We start from the raw sequence: 18,913 nt of genomic DNA on the forward strand, positions 1-18,913 counted from the left end.
GGAGGAGTGGAAGCAGCCATCGGACAATACACAACAGGGCAGTGTCCCAAGAAAACTTTCCTAGGGATGCTGAAATCTGAATTTCAAGTAAGTTTCACATGTCAGGAAAAGGCATTCCTCTTTTGATTTTTTTTCCCCCTAACTATTAAAAAAAATGTAAAGACCTTTTATAGGTTGCAAGCCACAGAAAAATTGAGTGGCCCATGAGCTGTGGTTGACCAGACTCGGTCTCACTGATCCATTCGCATTAATGCAGCCTGTGGCTGTGTTAGTAGTCAGCCCGCCATCGACCTGAAGCCCTTGAGACCTGCTGCTCCCCGTCTGCTGAAGGGGGAGAGGTGGGCAGGCGCTCTCGGCCCCCATGTCCCCAAATCTCCAGGTGGAAGAACTTTCCTGGAGGTCTGGTACTGGCCTCCGCCCCTCTCCCCTTGCTCTTTTTTGAAAGTGAAATCATTTAGTCGTTTTCGACATGGACTGTAGCCTACCAGTCTCCTCAGTCTATGGAATTTTCCAGGCAAGAATACTGGAGTGGGTTGCCATTTCCTCTCCAGGGGATCTTTCTTGAAGGCGGGAGACTACCTGACACCAGGGGTTCAGACTCTCCACTCAGCTGAACCCACTACTGCCTGCCTGCAGAGAGGGGCCTGGGGGGAGGCCGACTCTCTGGGAGAGAGGCCTGACCTCTGCGGGGTGAGCACACCTCAGGCACTGCCCGCTAACCCACGTGGCCACACCACCTAAGACATAGGATTTTACTACCCAGCTGACATTAAAAAAAAAAAATCCCTGACTCCGGTGTCTACCTATTGGTAAGTTCAGAACCTGGGGAGGGAAGCAAGGGCTTATCCATATCACGGGGCAAGCTCTCTGAGTCCCAGGAGCCGGCACATATCCCCGCGAAACTTCACATCGCTGGACTCGGCTCACTGCTCCCACCCGCCACGGCTTCTGTGGCGCTCTGTCCCCTTCTTAACTCTTAGACCTTTAAAGATCAAGCTTGTCTTCCACATCCCAACACAGACCATGCATGAAGACATGACCCAGGGAGAAATAAAAGGACACTCTGAGATGAGCCACTTTCGCCCTGCAGTGATTTTTCCATTCCTCAGAATCATCTGGCCTCTGTCACATAATCCTTCTAATTGGCTTCCCTTCTCCAGCACCATTTTCCAGTCTGAGGTCAGTGGTGGGTGTTTTTTGTTGATTGGTTTTTTTTTTTTTTTTTCACATGGATGTGTCATTTTAAAAAAATCTTTCAGGCTTTTCTTAGTTGTTGGAAAGACCCACATCCTGGCAGCCAGTGGGGTCAGCTAGAGAGGCCTCTAAACAAGTGAGAAGGCAATGAAACATCGCTTACTGCACCATCCCAGCCAGAAGCCTCCGAGAGCTGATTCTCCTGGAACCAGGAACCAGCCTCACCACATGACCCCAAGCACCGCTGGAACCAACTGAGAAGTCAGGCTGGGCCCACAAGTGACGGGAGCCCAGGGCGGGGGCCTCCCTGTCCTCCCTCTCTAGTCTCTCAAGGACCTTCTACCCTAACATGGTCTCTCAGATCTGCTCTCCTAAAAAGAAAGCAGAGGCTCCCAAACAAACCCATCAAACATTACAGAACATCGTACTCAAAGTCTTTGCCGACAAAGGTCCATGTAGTCAAATCCATGGTTTTTCCAGCAGTCATGTATGGATGCGAGAGTGGGACCATAAAGAAGGCTGAGTGCCAAAGAATTGATGCTTTTGAACTGTGATGTTGGAGAAGACTCTTGAGAGTCCCCTGGAACGCAAGAAGATCAAACCAATCAACCCTAAAGGAAATCAACCCTGAATACTCATTGGAAGGACTGATACTGTAGCTCCAATACTTTGGTCACATGATGCGAAGAGCCAACTCATTGGAAAAGACCCTGATGCTGGGAAAGAGAGAAGGCAGGAGGAGAAGGGGATGGCAGAGGATGAGATGGTTGGATGGGATCACTGATTCAATGGGCATGAGTTTGAGCAAGCTCCAGGAGTTGGTGAAGGACAGGGGAAACTGGCGTGCTGCAGTCCACGGGGTCACCAAGAGTTGGACACGACTTTGCGAACGAACAACAACACAAAGTCTATTGACCAGCAACATCCTTATCACCTGGGCATTCATAAATACAATGGTTGGGCCCCATGGAGGCAGAATCTGTGATCTACAATAGTCCCCGCAAGTCATGTGTTCACCAAAGCCTCAGAGGTGCTACCATGGAGCAGGGAATTGCCCTGGCCCTGGCCCTACCTGTGGAGAATCTCATTTACTGGCTGGGGTCCTGGCGCCTTTTTTAAAAAAAATTCCCAGATGGTTCCAATGCATTGCTGGTGCTGAGAAACACTGCTCTGGAGTTGGGGCTTCCTCCATCCTTGTCTGTTTCTGTTAGCTCAAATATATCATCACCTGCCAGTTAATCTCCAAAATTACCCTTAGAGGAAACTGCACAGATAAAAAAGTCTCCCTGGTCATGTCATCCAACAAGTTTAAGAGCCCCCTGTGCTTTGTACCTCTTTCCCTTTGGCCAAGGCGAGGGGCTACTTTCACCAGTCAGTGGCTGTTTTCCCAAGGCTGTGAGCTACACCGACCAAAAAAGGAGTTGTGCTATAACTAATAATATAGGAGCCCAACTGTATATTAATGTATATTAATGACTAACTGTATATTAATGACCTCCAGGGAGGGTGACCCACTCCTTCTGACTTTCCTGGGACCTCCCCAGTTTCAGCACTGAGAGTTCCTCATCCAAGGACACCCACTGTCCCAGGTAAGCCGGGATGGGTGCTCTCCCTACCCCCGGGCCTGACCCTGATTCCTCCCTGCTCTCTCACCTCTTCAGACCTCTTTGCTCCAAGATGACTGGCTGCCCTCAGCATCTCCATCAACGCTCACCCCTGCCTCCACGCCTGTCATTGGGACACACTCGTCTCTGTCTGGGATGCTCCTCACTCTACTCACTCTCCAGCTCTCCGCTCAGAGGTCACTTCCCAGGGTCAAGCTTCTCCGACCCCATCCCAGCCCCGGCTCTGCTCTCTCACAGCACGTGGAGTCCTCTTCCTTCATGGTACTCATCGCAGTTTACACAACTGTGTTTGTGTTTGATTAGGGTCTGTCTCCCCGTGTAGGTACATGTCTTAAGGACTGGGATTGTTTCTGTTTTCACTCTGCTTTCTTGGGCCCTAGAAACACAGTAGACAGTTCATAAATATTTATCGAATAAATAAAATGAATCAGTGCAGTCAGATCCAGTCCATGTGTCTCCAGGACAGACTGCCAGCCGACCCCAGGACTGTTCGCTCTTCTTCCACAGAAACAGAATCTTGACTTTGGCTGGATATGCAGCTCCTCAGAATAAAGACTACATTCCACCCTCCCTACGTGTGGGTCTAGCCATGTAAAGAGCCCTTCTTCCTCCCTACCAGCTGGAATGTAGGTGTGATGAATGACATTCAGCAGCCATGTTGGGTCAAGAAGGAGCTGTAGGTGTAAAAGCCATGCAGGGTGGAAACGAAGTGGAAGGAGCCTCAGCCTCTGACACCATGGAGCCCCTTCTAGCTGAGGGGAGCCACCTCTAAACTCTGCCATGAGAGAAATAAACTTGATTCACTTCTTCCAGGTTGCTCTGTTATCCCACCACCCTGATCCTAACTGTCTTTATCTTGCCTGTCCCTTCTGGCGTGTAACATGCATGCCAGAAAGGGTAGGCCACCAGTCTGTTTTCCCTTCCCTTAATTACACTCATGTCAATATAAAGCAGGAAGTGAGGCTGTGAAGCTGTCACCCAGTGGGATGGCATCAAGGCAGAGGAATAGGCAGGCCCCAGGGAGTCAGGAACTTGACTCTGGATCTGGTCCTAGATGGCTGAGCAACCTGGAACTCAGCACCCTCCCCTCCAGACCCAAGGAGGCCAGGCCAGTTACCACCATTCCCCGTCATCCTCCAAAGGTCTCTTCATGTTAACACGTTTCAGAGTTACGCAGGTGGAATTGTCACGTGGTGGTACAAGGGACAGGATTTTAAGAAACTGTGAAACAACTGAAGTTAAACTAGACTTGAGATTTTTTTGATTCATGAAAGGTGGCGCAGAGAGTGAAGAAGGCAGTCCCTGCCTCTCCCAAAGCTGAAGCCAAAGCAAAGGCTTGGAGGCCAAGAAAGCGTGTTGAGAGGCATCCACAGCCACAAGATAAAGAAGACCCGGATGTCACCCGCCTTCTGGTGGCCCAGAACACTGCAGCTCAGGAGGCAGCCCAAATATCCTTGAGAGAGCACCCCTAGGAAAAACAAACTTGACCACTAGGCCATCATCAGATTCCCTCTTCACCACCGAGTCAGTTGTGAAGAAAGGAGAAGACAACCACCCACGTGTTTGCTGTGGACATCAGGGCCAACAAGCACCCAGTTCAACAGGCTGTGACACTGACGTGGCTAAGGTCAACACCCGGACCAGGCCTGATGGACAGAAGGTGGCCTGTGCTCGACTGGCTCCTGCCTGTGACGCTTTGGATATTGCCAACAAGATTGGATCATCTAAACTGAGTCCAGCTGGCTAATTTCAAATATAAGTTTTCACTACTTAAAAAAAAACAAGTCAGACTCAAAACATTACTCAAAACTTGCACCACAGGCAAGATGCCCCGAGCGTGGACAGAAGACACACGAGCCCTCGACAAATGCCAGCATAGACTCTGCCCCCAAGACGCCCGTGCCCAGGTCTGCAGGTCTATCATACGTTGACCTGAGAGCACAGCCTTTCCCACAAAGGCCTCCGTGGAGGCGACCCGTTTCTCAAAGGCAGCAAGAAACAAAAGAGGAAGCTTGAGGAGCCTGGGGCAGGCATGAGGGGTCTGCAGCTGCACATGTGATAGGCCCAAACTGTGAATGCATCAGTGAGGCCCACGTGGGAGACGACGCTGGAATACCAAAGCACGAGGAACAGGGCAGTGCTGCTGCTGCTGCTGCTGCTGCTAAGTCACGTCAGTCGTGTCCAACTCTGTGCGACCCCATAGAAGACAGCCCACCAGGCTCCCCTGTCCCTGTGATTCTCCAGGCAAGAACACTGGAGTGGGTTGCCATTTCCTTCTCCAATGTATGAAAGTAAAAAGTAAAAGTGAAGTCGCTCAGTTGTTTCCTACCCTCAGCGACCCCATGGACTGCAGCCTACCAGGCTCCTCCACCCATTTGACTTTCCAGGCAAGAATACTGGAGTGGGCCGCCATTGCCTTCTCCTAGGGCAGTACTAGGTAGGTGAATAAATGGTGTCTGTACTAGTCCTTGTCCTGACAGTCAGCTGAGAACCCCAAATGGGGTTTAACCAATGTTTAGGGAACAAAACAGAGGGATGAACCCATCTAATAAACTTGCTCTCAGGTTGAGTGATTTTTCTCTCCACTTCAGATTTCAGAGGAAGGAATCAATAGAGCCGAGTCTCTCAGGGCTTCAGGTGCAAAAACTGAGGGACGCCACATGGATATGAATAATTCCGTTGGCTACATCTGCATTTCAAGATTCCGGGCAGCCTTAGCTATGAACCTAACTCCCAGTTCACCGGTCAAGCAGCAAGTAGAATGAGACGTAGCTGATCCAGCCCGATGGCATCAGCGCCAGCAGCCCTTCACACCTGGATGCTGACTGAGGATCCTCAGCACACTGCCTGGCCATCTCTCCCACTTCCCCCGTCCTCTCACCTGTCCTGGCAGCCAATCTGGAGGACACAGAGCATCCAGGTTTCCTGGCCGTTCAGAGCTCTCACAGCAAAGCTGAGGCCTTCCTGGGACCTCTGCCCTGGCAGTCCAGTGGCTGAGCCTCCACGCTCCCGAGGCAGGGGGTCCGGGTTTGAGCACTGGTCAGGAAACTAGACCTCACGCGCTGCAAGGAAGGGTCCAAATGCTGCCCCTGAAAGACCTCGCACGCCGTAACTAAAGATCCTGCATGCCACAGCGAAGACTGAAGATCCCAGGGGCCGCAACTAAGACCCAGCGCAGCCAAATTAAAACAAAAAATAACTTACCAAAGAAGAAAATAGTTGAGGCCTTTCTATGGGATTCCCTCATAGCTCAGATGGTAAAGAATCTGCCTCAAGGCAGGAGACCTGGGTTTGATTCCTGGGTGAGAAAGAGCCCCTGGAGAAGGAAATGGCAACCCACTCCAGTATTCTTGCCTAGAGAATCCCACGGACAGAGGAGCCTGGCAGGCTACAAGTCCATGCAGTCGCAAGAGTAGGTTGGACACAACTTGGCAACTCAACAACCAATCACAGGTCAGGAAACATATCCACGGTGTGCTTTGTGTTACTCTAAGACCAGGAAGAAGTTCAGTTCACTTCTCTCAACCTGAAAGATCAAACGTTCTGGGGAACCCTCTCTGGCCTAGCTTAGAGGCAGGTTTACAGGTGGTTGACAGCCTGTGTCCCTGCCCACCTCACCTCCTGAGCCTCTGGGGATGAGGCCTGTGCCCACAAGGCGTGGTGGGAAAGGAGTACAGGTCCACTGTAAGGGACATGCGAGAAGGCAGGATGCAGGACGCATGGCTCACTTCCTTTCAAGAGAAAAAGACAACTGTATTTGATTCACAGTTAACAAGATTTACAAAAATGGGTGGGGCTCCTGCCCCCCACCCCTGCAATCAGGGCAGCGCCTCCAGGACAGCCTGTCTGATGGGCCAGAGACTGAGAACCCCAGTGTGTTGGGTCCCTTTCAGCTGCCTGGGCTTGACATCTGACATCCACCTTGACCTTTGAGGTGGGGCCCAAGGCACAGAGTCCACCTGGGGTGCCGGAGCCCTGCAGGCTGGGGCCAGGCCAGGCTGGGAAGGCTCCTGAAAGCTCTGGGGGCTGCAGGCACTGAAACCCCACCCAGGAGGCCAAACCTAGGTATCCAGGCGGCTACTGGTGCTTGGAAGAGGGGCTGGGATTCTGCTTCTCTCTGAATTGGGAGAGGACTCTCCTGAGAAACTGATTTCTCCATCTGCTGGAAGACTGTGTGAGCTGCTAAGTCACTTCAGTTGCGTTCGACTTTTGGCGACCCCATGGACTGTAGCCCACCAGGCTCCTCTGTCTGTGGGATTCTCCAGGCAAGAATACTAGAATGAGTTGCCATGCCCTTTTCTCGGGGGCGGGTTGGCAGGTGGATTCTTTACCACTAGTGCCACCTGGGAAGCCCGCAGGAAGATTAACCCTCACTAAGATTCAATAAAAAATAAGTAACACGGGGACTTCCCTGGTGGCCAGCGGCTAAGACTTCACCTTCCAACGCAGGGGGTACAGGTTGGATTCCTGGTCAGGGAGCTAGGATCCCAAATGCCTCACCACCAAAAAACTGAAAGGTAAAATGGAAGCAATATTGTAACAAATTCAATAAACACTTAAAAACATGACCCAGGTTAAAAAAAATCAGTTACAGGATAAGCAGAGAAAGCGATAATAAGGTGTTTTAAATGACTATGCATCAACAATTCCACAAACACTTAAAGTCAGAGTCACCTGGTTAAATCAACAATACTTACTATTAAATTCTTAATTCAGAAATTTATTGAGCGTAGCGTTCTACGTGCTATTTCTGGGATTGTTGTTTATTACCTGGGAATCCCAGCAACAGTACTAACAGACAATGGTCTTCAGTCTTCTAAAAATGAACATAAGCGTTTCATTATCCTCTTATTTTAAACATGACGCCACCTGTCTATTCTGGCTCGATTAAATGAAAAAGTAGAAAAATAGAGTGTGACTCGTATAAAAGGTCACTGGAAAAATGAGTACATACACAAAAGTTTTTCCCTGTTGACTTAAGGTAAAGTGACATTTAAATGTTTTTCCATTAAACTAATTACAAATCAATAAATGTATATACAGCCTCTGTTTTGAGAACAGATTGTCCTAAGTAACTGAACATTTACCAGAGGATTCAAGGGGACAGGAGAGAAAGGTCAAAAACTCCATTAACTCTTTTAAAAGGTACATAGAGACTTCAAAGCTGTGTATAAAGAAACACACGTGTAGAAGTTTTAGCTCGAAAATGGTGACGTTTTCATAATCTTCTTCCGTACATAGACCTGTGAGTTCCCTTAAACAACAATGGTATGAAAATGATAACTCAGCTTTACTTTAGAACAGCTTAACTGTGACGAGGTAACCTTGGAAGTGATGGTTTTTCCAATAGTTATGTATGGATATAAGACTTGGACCGTAAAGAAGGCTGAGTGCCAAAGAATTGATGCTTTCGAACTATGGCACTGGAGAAGACTCTTGAGACTTCCTTGGAGAGCAAGGAGATCAAACCAGTTAATCCTACAGGAAATCAGCCCATTGGACATTGGAAGGACTGATGCTGAAGTTGAAGCTGCAATATTTTGGCCACCTCATGCAAAGAGCCAACTCACTGGAACAGTCCCTGATGCTGGGAAAGACTGAGAGCAGGAGGAGAAAGGATGACAGAGGATGAGATGGTTGGAGGGGATCATCGACTCAATGGACATGAGTTTGAGCAAACTCTGGGAGACAGTGAAGGACCGGGAAGCCTGGCATGCTGCAGCCCATGGGGTCACAAAGAGTTGGAAGTGACTTAGCAACAACAACAAGCCTCAGAAACCAGAGTGCTCCCAGTTATCAGTCTGACTGTTTCAGGAAACAGAAGCAGGCGGATAGTTAAGAATCTGTTGTGGGAGGGGCCAGGCTGCCCAATTTGAATCCTGGCCACCACTTACTAGCTGGAAACTCTGAGGAAATTCCATGACCATCCTGGGCGTCACAGGGTGGTGGTTGTAAAGATTATGTAACACTCTCCATGAGCAGTGTCTCTGAGTCCAGCACCATACCCGCTGTTACTGTGGCAGGGACAGCCTAGGGGCTGGAGACTGCACTCACCCACTCACAGGAGCCAGGGAAAAAATGTCACTTTCAAATTCAGCAATTGTGCCAATCAAGAGTTTCTACTTAGCTAAAACACATGGTACCATAGTTTACCTTTTATTTGGTATTTAGTCCATCTCACAGATACAGCGGAGAAGGCAATGGCACCCCACTCCAGTACTCTTGCCTGAAAAATCCCATGGATGGAGGAGTCTGGTAGGCTGCAGTCCATGGGGTCGCTAAGAATCGGACACGACTGAGCGACCTCACTTTCACTTTTCACTTTCATGCATTGGAGAAGGAAATGGCAACCCACTCCAGTGTTCTTGCCTGGAGAATCCCATGGACAGCAGAACCTGACAGGCTACAGTCTGTGGGGTCGCAAGAATGGGACACGACTTAGCAACTAAACTTACTACTACTAAATTTCCCACTGGAGAAGGAAATGGCAACCCACTCCAGTGTTCTTGTCTGGAGAATTCCATGGACAGAGGAGCCTGGCGGGCAGCAGTCCATGGAGTCACAGAGAGTCGGACACGACTGAGCGACTAACACACACACAGAGACACGGAAGAGTAGAAGAATAAAAGTGGGACACAAACAGGCCGACATAAATAGCAGCTGTGGACTACTTGCAAAATTTTAAGCATTCTGTTGTGGGCTTCTGGTGTGGGCATGTGTTTTCAATTGCAGTGTTTGTTTTCTTCTTCCTCAGCCTTCAAACTGTTTTCTTAAGGAAAGGAAACCTCTCTCTTCAAGGTTACAAGCAGCTCACAGAGCATGAGAGCCAATCACTCCTCTGCTCCCTGCCACCACGGTCCCTCCCAGGATCCCCTGTGCATGGCTCCGCTCCTGACAGCAAAGGCCTTGAAGGCACAGGCAATGGGACAAGCTGTCGGTTCTCAGCTCCCCTCTGCAGTCCGCTAGGAGGAGCGGCTGGGTGTGCCCTACCACCCTCAGCCTCCACCTGCCGTCGAGCTGCCAGCTCTTCTGATTTGCCCTCTCGCGTGAAACACAGAGACGCTCTGCAGGAAAACTCATCTGCCTGCCCAGGGTGGTACCTGTGATGACCCCAGGAACCAGGCCAGAGGCTGCGTAGGGCGGGTCAGAAAACACCTGCTTCAAACATAAAGTAGGTCACCCCTGAATGGCTCTGGAATAACAGAATCCATGATATGGAGGAATACACATTTTAATGAACAGGAAAGTTAGTTAAATGGGAAATTGGGGGCATCTACAAGTTTGTGCGGGGCGCAGTTTCATAATATGGGAATAAAAATAACTACTTTCTAGTATAATGATCACTATAAGATAGCAGCTAACCTTTGAGGGCTTATTAGGGCCAATGGTTCTAGGCTCTTTATACATAAGAAAGACACAAACAGCACTCAAACATATTAGCCATTACCATTATCTCTAAACTCTTTGTTTAGCACTGGACTCTTTTCCCCAAACAAAATATTACCCAGAACAACACATAAAACAAGAAAAGAAACACAGGTTGTTTATGTGGAGCTGGAGTGAGGGGACTTGGCTTTGGGGCCCCACCCCTTTCCACACCAGACATTTGTGTCCCCCAGGTCAACTCCCAGGGACCACAGGGAGCCCTGTGGCTCCTGAGTACACCGTTGAAAGCTCATTTATTCCCTATCCTTTGTACTAAACAAATGGAAATGGGCCTCAGCAGGAAACTCCAGCAGTGCCCGAACTAACAGGAAGTCAAATACCTTGCATGGTGGCCAGAAGCTAGAGGAGCCCCATGGAGTGGCAGGCATACAGCCCTTCCTCAAACACCAGATCCACCAGGGGAACACTGGGACTGGTGAGCTTAGTCCCGCTTCCCTGCTTCTTCCCATCTTCTGCAAATGACCCATGGTGCCTCTTCCTGGTCTAATATTCTGCTGCTGACAGTGTCTTTCCCGTAATACTGGCATGTTTAGTTCATGATTCTTAGTATCCAAATACTTAAAAAGACATAGTTTAAAATGGCTACCAAAAAACTCCTTCCATCCCTGTCTGTTCAGTGGGTTTTTTGCTGTTGTCTGTTTTATTACCGGCAGATGATACTTGTTAACATTCACTATTCTCAAAAGTGAATCTTGGTCTCTTACCAAACGAAAGTCTTAAGGGCAGGTAAAAAAAAATCGAAACAAAAAAAAACAAAACAAAAAAACACCTGTCTCCACCCCAGCTTTGGCAACTGGTTTTAAAACTTTGTCCGTCCCCCATTCCCCATCCCCTCACCCCCAAACATGACCAGCAAAGAAGGGAAAGTATGGAGGTTATGTTTTGGAGAAAGTTTTCCATAACCTGATCTTTGAATCACACTCTTCCACTGACACACGGACTGCAATATCCATGGGCTGGGGCCGAGGAAAGAATTCTCTTTGCGCTCATAGCGCTGGCACACCCTGAACTTGGTGCGTTGGCAGGGAAAATTCCTGGCAACTCCATTAAGCCCAGAGTAAGACATCTTTCCGCCTCTCCAGCTAGCTTTTTCCAGTTGTACCCCTACCTCCACTTCCATCTTTGCTCTCTTTGCCAAAATAAGCCACGGAGAAGGGAAGAAAAATCACATAATAAAAAGTTCAGATGAATACACCCACAGGAAATATTTGGCTAATTCTATAACAATCCAAGGTGCAGAAAGGTTGAAAAATGAGATCGTTCTCCAAACTTTTGGGAGTGGGAGGCACGTCAATCACCAGATGTCTTGACTGAGAGGGGCTTGATGATCAGCTTAGCGGTGTGCCTTCGTTTTTAGGGACCAGGATCCAGAAGTCCGGAATGGTAGGCGTCTAGGCACACGGTCCTGGGCGGAACGATGTCTAAAACTCCTGTCCTAACTGAGAACCCTGCTGTTTCCCCACCACACCCAACAGTCTGCTGTGTGAAGTAAAAGCTCCTGCACGGACCAAGAATCCCCAGTTAAGAAACTGTCCTAACAATTTCCCATCGAAGCTGCAATAGGCGCGCGCTCTCCCCAAATGCACCGATGGGTGGGTTCTCACCCCTGGGGTGGCTTCCAGGGAAACACGCAAACGGGAACGTGCTCCAAGCTGAAAGGCAGCTCTCCTTCCTCAAACTTGGGGCTCAAAGGAGGGAGGGACACCCCTCTCCCCTCATCCGACGAGGGCGGAGACCCTGGCGACCTGCCCCCGGTGACAGTTTTCGGGTTTGTTTGTTTTTGTTTCAAAACCCGGGAGTTTTCTCCGTTCGTTCATCGGGTCTCGACTGCCGCGAAGGTGTGGACCACATCCTCTGCCGGCAAAGCGCGAAACTCGTCCACTTCCCTCCGACAACGACCCAGAGAGAGAGAGAGCTCGGAGGGGACGCCGCCGCTCGTCGGCGCCGGTGAGGCCCCGCCAAACCCCGTCACACCGCACCCCAGATAGAGCCCGCGCTCTCTCTGTCCGGGAACCGGCCAGCGCCGCCTCAGCTGGTCGCTTGCCGCCTCGAGACCCGCACCAGCCTTGCCTCCTCCTGACAGAGATGCGCCCCGCCGACGGCCGCCCCAACCCTGCAGCCGGTTCCCCTCCCCACCCCGCCGCGACTCCCCACCCCTCGGACCGCCGGTCCCGGGCCTCCCGACGCCAAAGGCTGCGCCGACCAGGAGAGCGCGTTCCTGGCTGCCCGCCCCGCCGGCCCGGGGCCCACCTGAGGCGTGCTCGCGAGGCCGCTCCCGCTCCTGCGCGGGGCTCTTCCGCGCCGCCATGCCGGCCGCGCGCTGCCGACCGGCGCGGAGCTTCGCCCGCTGGGTCTGACAGACGCGGCGGCCGCCGGCCGGCGCCCGCGGCTCGCTCCCCGGCGGCTGGCTGGTGGGCGCTGGAGCCGCGGGGCGGGGAACGCGGTCTGTGCTCCCGCCCCCGGGCGCCCCAGGGGTTCGACGGACGCGCCGGAATGCCAATGGGAGGCCGCGCCGCGTCGGGGGCCGGGTCATCTGGGAGGGGCTGGATGGATGGGCGGGGCCTCCGCGCCTTTCTGGATTCCCCAGCCCGAGCGGCGGAGAGCCGCAGTGTGCTCCGCTGGGATGTGGGCAGCTACTGCTGGGATGCAGACCCTCGTCTCAGGAACTATCCTAGCAGTGCCACCTGGCGGGATCCTCTATCTCCCTGGAGCTTTATATCGGAGGCCCATTGAGTGGGAAGGAAAGAAGCCTGCTGAGTGGGATGATGTGGGAGAGAGGGTTACCTCAGTGGCAAGGTTGCAGGATTCTTTTCCCTGGCCCAAAGGTTAAGCCGCTAATCGGTCACGGCGATGGGAGGGCGAGACTGGAATCCAGCTGTCGACCCGGGGCCTGACCCACTAGATTGGGCTGTTTTTTTTCTGATCTTTATTTCCCCTGACTCAGTGGAATGGCGATGTGCTTACTTAGAACTCAGTTTACTTTCAGTTCCGTCGCTCAGTCGTGTCCGACTCTTTGCTACCCCATGGACTGCAGCACGCCAGACCTCCCTGTCCGCCACCAACTCCCAGAGTTCACTCAAACTCATGTCCATTGAGTCGGTGATGCCCCGCAACCACCTCATCCTCTGTCGTCCCCTTCTCCCGCCTTCGATCTTTCCCAGCATCAGAGTCTTTTCCAGTGAGTCAGCTCTTCGCATCAGGTGGCCAAAGTATTGGAGTTTCAGCTTCAGCATCAGTCCTTACAATGAATATTCAGGACTGATTTCCTTTAGTTTACTTTAGGAGAGGTTATTGACAAAATTGATCACTTCTTAAAGTGGTTTAACAGTAAAGGAAAAAATAAAGGAGTAGCAAATAGTAAAAATAAACAGTCCGACAATAGGGAGGCACTCACAACAAGGATCTTTCATCCCTGATTTTATAGTAACATGACTTTTTTTTTTTTTTCCGGAGAAAAAGGAAGAAAATTAAAATCTTGGTGAACACTTCCTCTTTCTCCAATACACACAATTTCAGAGACAAACAGGCTTGCACGTGACATGGTTTGGCACCTTTTGAAAAACTCCGTTAACTAAAGAACGATGTGGAAAACACCCTGGCATTTTAGGTAGCTCCAGTACTTAGGGCAATGTCTGCAAGTATCCATGTCCCCATGTTCTCTGGTCTTTGGTAACTCCAGGGAAATTCTGAATCAGAGAAACAGCAATTAATGTAGTGCCGGACGTTTGCCAATAGCTGACATCAGGCCAGGCACTTTGGTAATCCTTTTATGTATCATTTTACATATTATTTGATCTAATCCTCACACTGGCCCATGAGGTAGGTACTCTTGATATCTCCAGTTTAAACATAAGGAAACTGAGGCTCAGTAAATGCTAGTGCAGAGTTTAAACCTAGGTTTGATCTCTCCACTGCCCCACCATTCTGCAACCCATGATTCACAGAAGATAATAAAAATGTTCCCAAATTCTGCTGCATGTTTAGGAAAAAAAAAAAATCCTTCTATCCAAATCAGATTTTAACCTAGAGGGGTAGTTTTCTACAGCCATAAACCATGACTTGCGTGTATAGAGCCTTGTTACTCATACAAATTAAAGGACTTAAAATTGTTGTGTGTAATTAAAGTTATGAGCCATGATGAGTACAAATTGTCTATTCTAGAGGCTGAAAATACCAGGACTAATTTCTTGTGATAAAATAAAATTTGCTTGAGTCCTTTAACTACAAAACAAATCAGCCAGTAACTTTCCCCTCCTCCCACAAGATAAAATTGATGAACACAGCTGTTGGGACTCAGCCTAGAATCCTTTCAATTAATTTACAATCAGGGTTTCTTGGTTTGGTTTGCTGTCATGTTCACTGATAGTCTGAAAGCTAAGTGGAAGCCTCTTCGTGTGGTATTTACAGATCTAGGCCTTGAAGCCAGACTGTCTGGTCTGGCTGCATACTAGCCATATGAACTTGCTCAATTATTTAAACTTTTTGTGCCTCAGTTTGTTCATCATAAAATGAAGCTCAAGTGAGTATCTTCCTTAGGGGGTTGTTATGGGGATGAAGTGATTAGATATGCCCTAAACCCTTAGACTAATGCTTGGCACATAATAAGAACCACATAAATATTAATCTAATCAAGGATGTGACTATGCATAGAGGTTTCTGATTGACCTTCTGGCCTACCCATGTGTGATTTACTACCTGTCTTAACAATTACAAGGTTATCAAAACTTTTACTGACCTGGAATATGAGATTTTTGCAGATAAAAATTATGATCTAGAATCCTTAGTGCCTAGCTCAGGGCTTGAAATTTTTTTTTTTTTTTTGTATGTAGACAAAACTTTGTTGCTTTTACTGACACCAATTTTTGCCTTCTACATTATATCAGAGCTTGAATACATAGGCTTTAAAAAAACTACCAAGCTGGTAATGCATTAGAAAAATAACTATCATTGAGCCAGCATATTAAAATCACATACTGTGTTGTCCTTTGTCGCTCAGTTGTGTCTGACTCTTTGCGATCCCATGAGCCCGCCAGGCTCCCTCTGTCCATGGGAATTCTCCAGGCAAGAATACTGGGATGGGTTACCATGTCCTCCTCCAGGGGATCTTCCCAACCCAGGGATCGAACCCAGGTCTCATGGAATCTTTACCATCGGAACAACCAGGGAAGCCCAAGAATACTCGAGTAAGTAGCCTATCCCTTCTCCAGGGCATCTCCCCCACTGAGGGAATCGAACCAGGGTCTCCTGCATTGCAGGCGGATTCTTTACCAGCTGAGCTACCAGGGAAGCCCATTAAAACCATATATCATGGACCTATTAGGTAGAGCTTGGATATGTTCCATGGGTACATTGAGAGTATGGTGCGAGATCATACTCTCATAAAGGTCACACTCATGAAGATACCTGTAGCAATTATCTCAGCTGAAATGTTGACGCAGATATATTACACTCACCAAAATATCAACCTTCAAACCACTGAAGACAAAGCCAATGCCTAGAAGCACATCACTTGATTGTGATGCTGGAGAGTTTGGAATGAGTAGCCAGGGGCAATGGCTACTCCAGTTAGTCACATGGATGATCTTGATATGGTCCACATCAGAAGAAAGAACGAGAAGGGAAAAAAGATAAAGAAACAGAAATAGGGGAGGGGTGGAGAGAGAGAGAGAGATGCGTGGTCAATAAATTGTAGCAAATATTTTCTCAGACTTTTTGTTTTCATAAAGTTTTCTTGACCATTTGAACTCTGAGAATGGAATGTGAATGTCCAGAAGCACTGAAGACATTGCAAAATGTATTTTCCATTGCAATGCCAAACTTTTCACATTACTCAAGGGTCACTCATTCACATCTGGGTCAGTCTCGGGCTAGGACAAGTTGACATTTGTTCTGAGAACAGTGGAACCCATGACGCATTTGGGCAATAATCGCAACTTTCATTTTTACTGAGAGTTTGCTTGGTTGACTGACTTCTAGTTAAATATCCCCCTCTTAACTGAGAGATTGCAGAGGGAGTTGCTATAATTCCTGCACCAAGAACTTTACTTGGCACTGAAAGGTACTTATTCAGTAGTCACTGAATGAGAACATGAGTCAGTGCGTGAGTGAAGGCAATGATAAGACTTCCAACTAAGAACCCATGGAATTTTCCCACCTGTGTTCACTTCCAACTGCCCTTATCCAAATTCATTGTCTTTTTTTTTGGTGGTAAAGAATACATAACATGAAATTTACCATTTCATTATTTTTAAGTGTATAGTTGAGTGGCACTAAGTATATTCACATCATTGTGTTGTGCAAATATCACCAACCATCCATCTCTCAAAATTCTTTCATCTTCCCCCTCCCTCAGCCCCTGCCCTAGCAATCATCACTCTACTGTCTGCCTTTGAACTATTTTCTCAATATGGCTACTCTAGCTTCCTCAAATGGAATCCTACAGCCTTTATCCTTTGGTGACTAGCTTATTTTAGTCTGTTGATGTCTTCAAGGTGCATTGCTATTGTAACACATGTCATACTAGCCTTCCTTTTCAAAGCTGAATAATATTTCGTGGGATATATAGGTTACAGTTTGCTTATCCTTCAATGGACACAGGTTGTTTCCACCTTCTAGCTATTGTAAATAATACTGCCATGATCCTAAGTGTACAAATAACTGTTGGAGCCTCTGTTTTCAATTCTTTTGAATATAAACTTAGAAGCGGAATTGCTGGATCATATCAGTTTGGAGGAACAGTCACAAAACAGTCATACTTTTTCCACTGCAGAAAACACTTCCACCAACAATGCATAAAGATTATATTTCCTCCACATCCTCACAGGCACGTTATTTTCAATTTTTTAAAATAATATCCATCCAAATGGGTGTGAAGTGATATCTTACTGTAGTTCACATTTACATTTTCCTAATGATTAGGGATGCTGAGCATCTTTTGATGTGCTTATTAAACATGTGTAGCATCTTCTTTGGAGAAATGATTAAGTCCTTTGACAATTTATTGTCTTTGAAGACATAGTGGCATCACTGTTGATATCCATAAAAGTTAAAATTTGAGTAACCCTTATCTTTACTTCCATTCTGCACTGTATCAGGTAGGGTCACTTTTTCTAATAGAGGCAATGTATAGAGGTTAATAGGTTAATTGTGATGATGATGATAATGGCAGAATTTAGTTGAGCACTCATGAACTGCCAGTCTCTATTAATTGTTCAGCATGTATTACTTAAGGCTCCCAGGTGGCGCAAGGTAAAGAATCCACTTGCAAATGCAGGAGACCCAAGAGACTTGGGTTCAATCCCTGGGTCGGGAAGATCCCCTGGGAAAGAGAGTGTAAGAGCTGGCGAGAAGGATAAAGGAGGTCAGCTGAGAGCCATACAGGGAAGTGAAAGATGCGGGGGTGGTAGGTGTGGAGAAGAACTTCATGATTTTGTATATGCCCAGACTGAGCGACTTCCCTTTCACTTTTCACTTTCATGCATTGGAGAAGGAAATGGCAACCCACTCTAGTGTTCTTGCCAGGAGAATCCCACGGACTGGGGAGCCTGGTGGGCTTCTGTTTACGGGGTCGCACAGAATCGGACACGACTGAAGCGACTTAGCAGCAGCAGCAGAACAGAACTTAGTGTTTCCTTTTTTTCTTGGCAACTTAGATGGCTTCATGTGTGCTCAGCCTCTCAGTCGTGTCCAGCTCTTTGCAACCCCATGCACTGTAGCCCACCAGGCTCTTCTGTCCATGAGATTGCCCAGGCAAGAATACTGGAGTGGGTTAACATTTCCTTCTCCAGGGTATCGTCCCAACCCAGGGATCGAACTCTTGTCTCCTGCATTGGTGGGTGGGTTCTTTACCACTGAGCCACCTGGGAAGTTTCACTCATTCCCAAATTCCTGATATCGGTCCTGCCTGTAGTTTGCATAGAGCTGTACTTGCTTACCATCTCTGGCCTTTGACCTTGCACTGCCTGGGTGTGCTTTCACCTGGCTGACTCTAGGGGTCCTTCCAGATTCTGCTCAAGCCTACTAGCCTTTGGGGAGCACTTCTGGACCACCCATGATGAGTTAGCAACTGGCTCCACTGCCCTCCTTTGTATTCCCATCATTCCCACTGCAGCCAGCACTTGTCTGTCCACACTTAACCATGAGCTCCTGAGGCCAGGGACAAGGTCTCAGTCTCCCCTGGGTCTCCTGCTTAGTGTCTAGTGGACCCTGAATATTCATTGGAAGAACTGATGCTGAAGCTAAAACTCGAATATTTTGGCCACCTGATATGAAGAGCCGATCCATTGGAAAAGACCCTGATGCTGGCAAAGACTGAGGGCAGGAGGAGAAAAGGGCAACAGAGGATGAGATGGTTGAATGGCATCATCAATTCAATGAATGTGAGTTTTAGTAAACTCCAGGAGATGGTGAAGGACAGGGAAGCCTGGCATGCTGCAGTCTATGGGGTCACAAAGAGTTGGACACAACTTAGCAACTGAACAATAACAGCAACAACGTGAGCTCTTGCAGAATACAGACACACCTCTCTCAAGGGCTTATCTTCCACTTGCCTCCTCATTGCTGGGCTCACAGAGTTTGCTAATAAATTCCTTCTCTTTCTCTGCAAATGGGCTCTGGACGTCCTTGTCAGAAAAATTGGTTTCCTGAAG

The 18,913-nt window shown here is 48.4% G+C and overlaps 1 protein-coding gene across 2 annotated transcripts in view; it reads right to left on the minus strand.

Annotated features, from left to right (window-relative positions):
- OTULINL (OTU deubiquitinase with linear linkage specificity like) overlaps positions 1 to 12,800 on the minus strand; it is a 30,055-nt gene extending 17,255 nt beyond the window's left edge. Inside the window, exon 1 of one of the 2 annotated variants that reach the window (XM_027980160.3) lies at positions 12,516 to 12,800. In XM_027980160.3, coding sequence (XP_027835961.2) covers positions 12,516 to 12,798 — 283 coding nt within the window. In that variant the 5' untranslated portion in view covers positions 12,799 to 12,800. Of the gene's footprint in view, positions 1 to 6,437; positions 11,950 to 12,515 lie in introns of those variants that run through there. The other variant, XM_042233929.2, reaches the window with a different exon arrangement.
- Between the last annotated feature and the right edge of the window lie 6,113 nt (positions 12,801 to 18,913).

Source organism: Ovis aries, chromosome 16, assembly GCF_016772045.2.
Source record: "Ovis aries strain OAR_USU_Benz2616 breed Rambouillet chromosome 16, ARS-UI_Ramb_v3.0, whole genome shotgun sequence".
NCBI classification, from domain to species: Eukaryota; Metazoa; Chordata; class Mammalia; order Artiodactyla; family Bovidae; genus Ovis; species Ovis aries.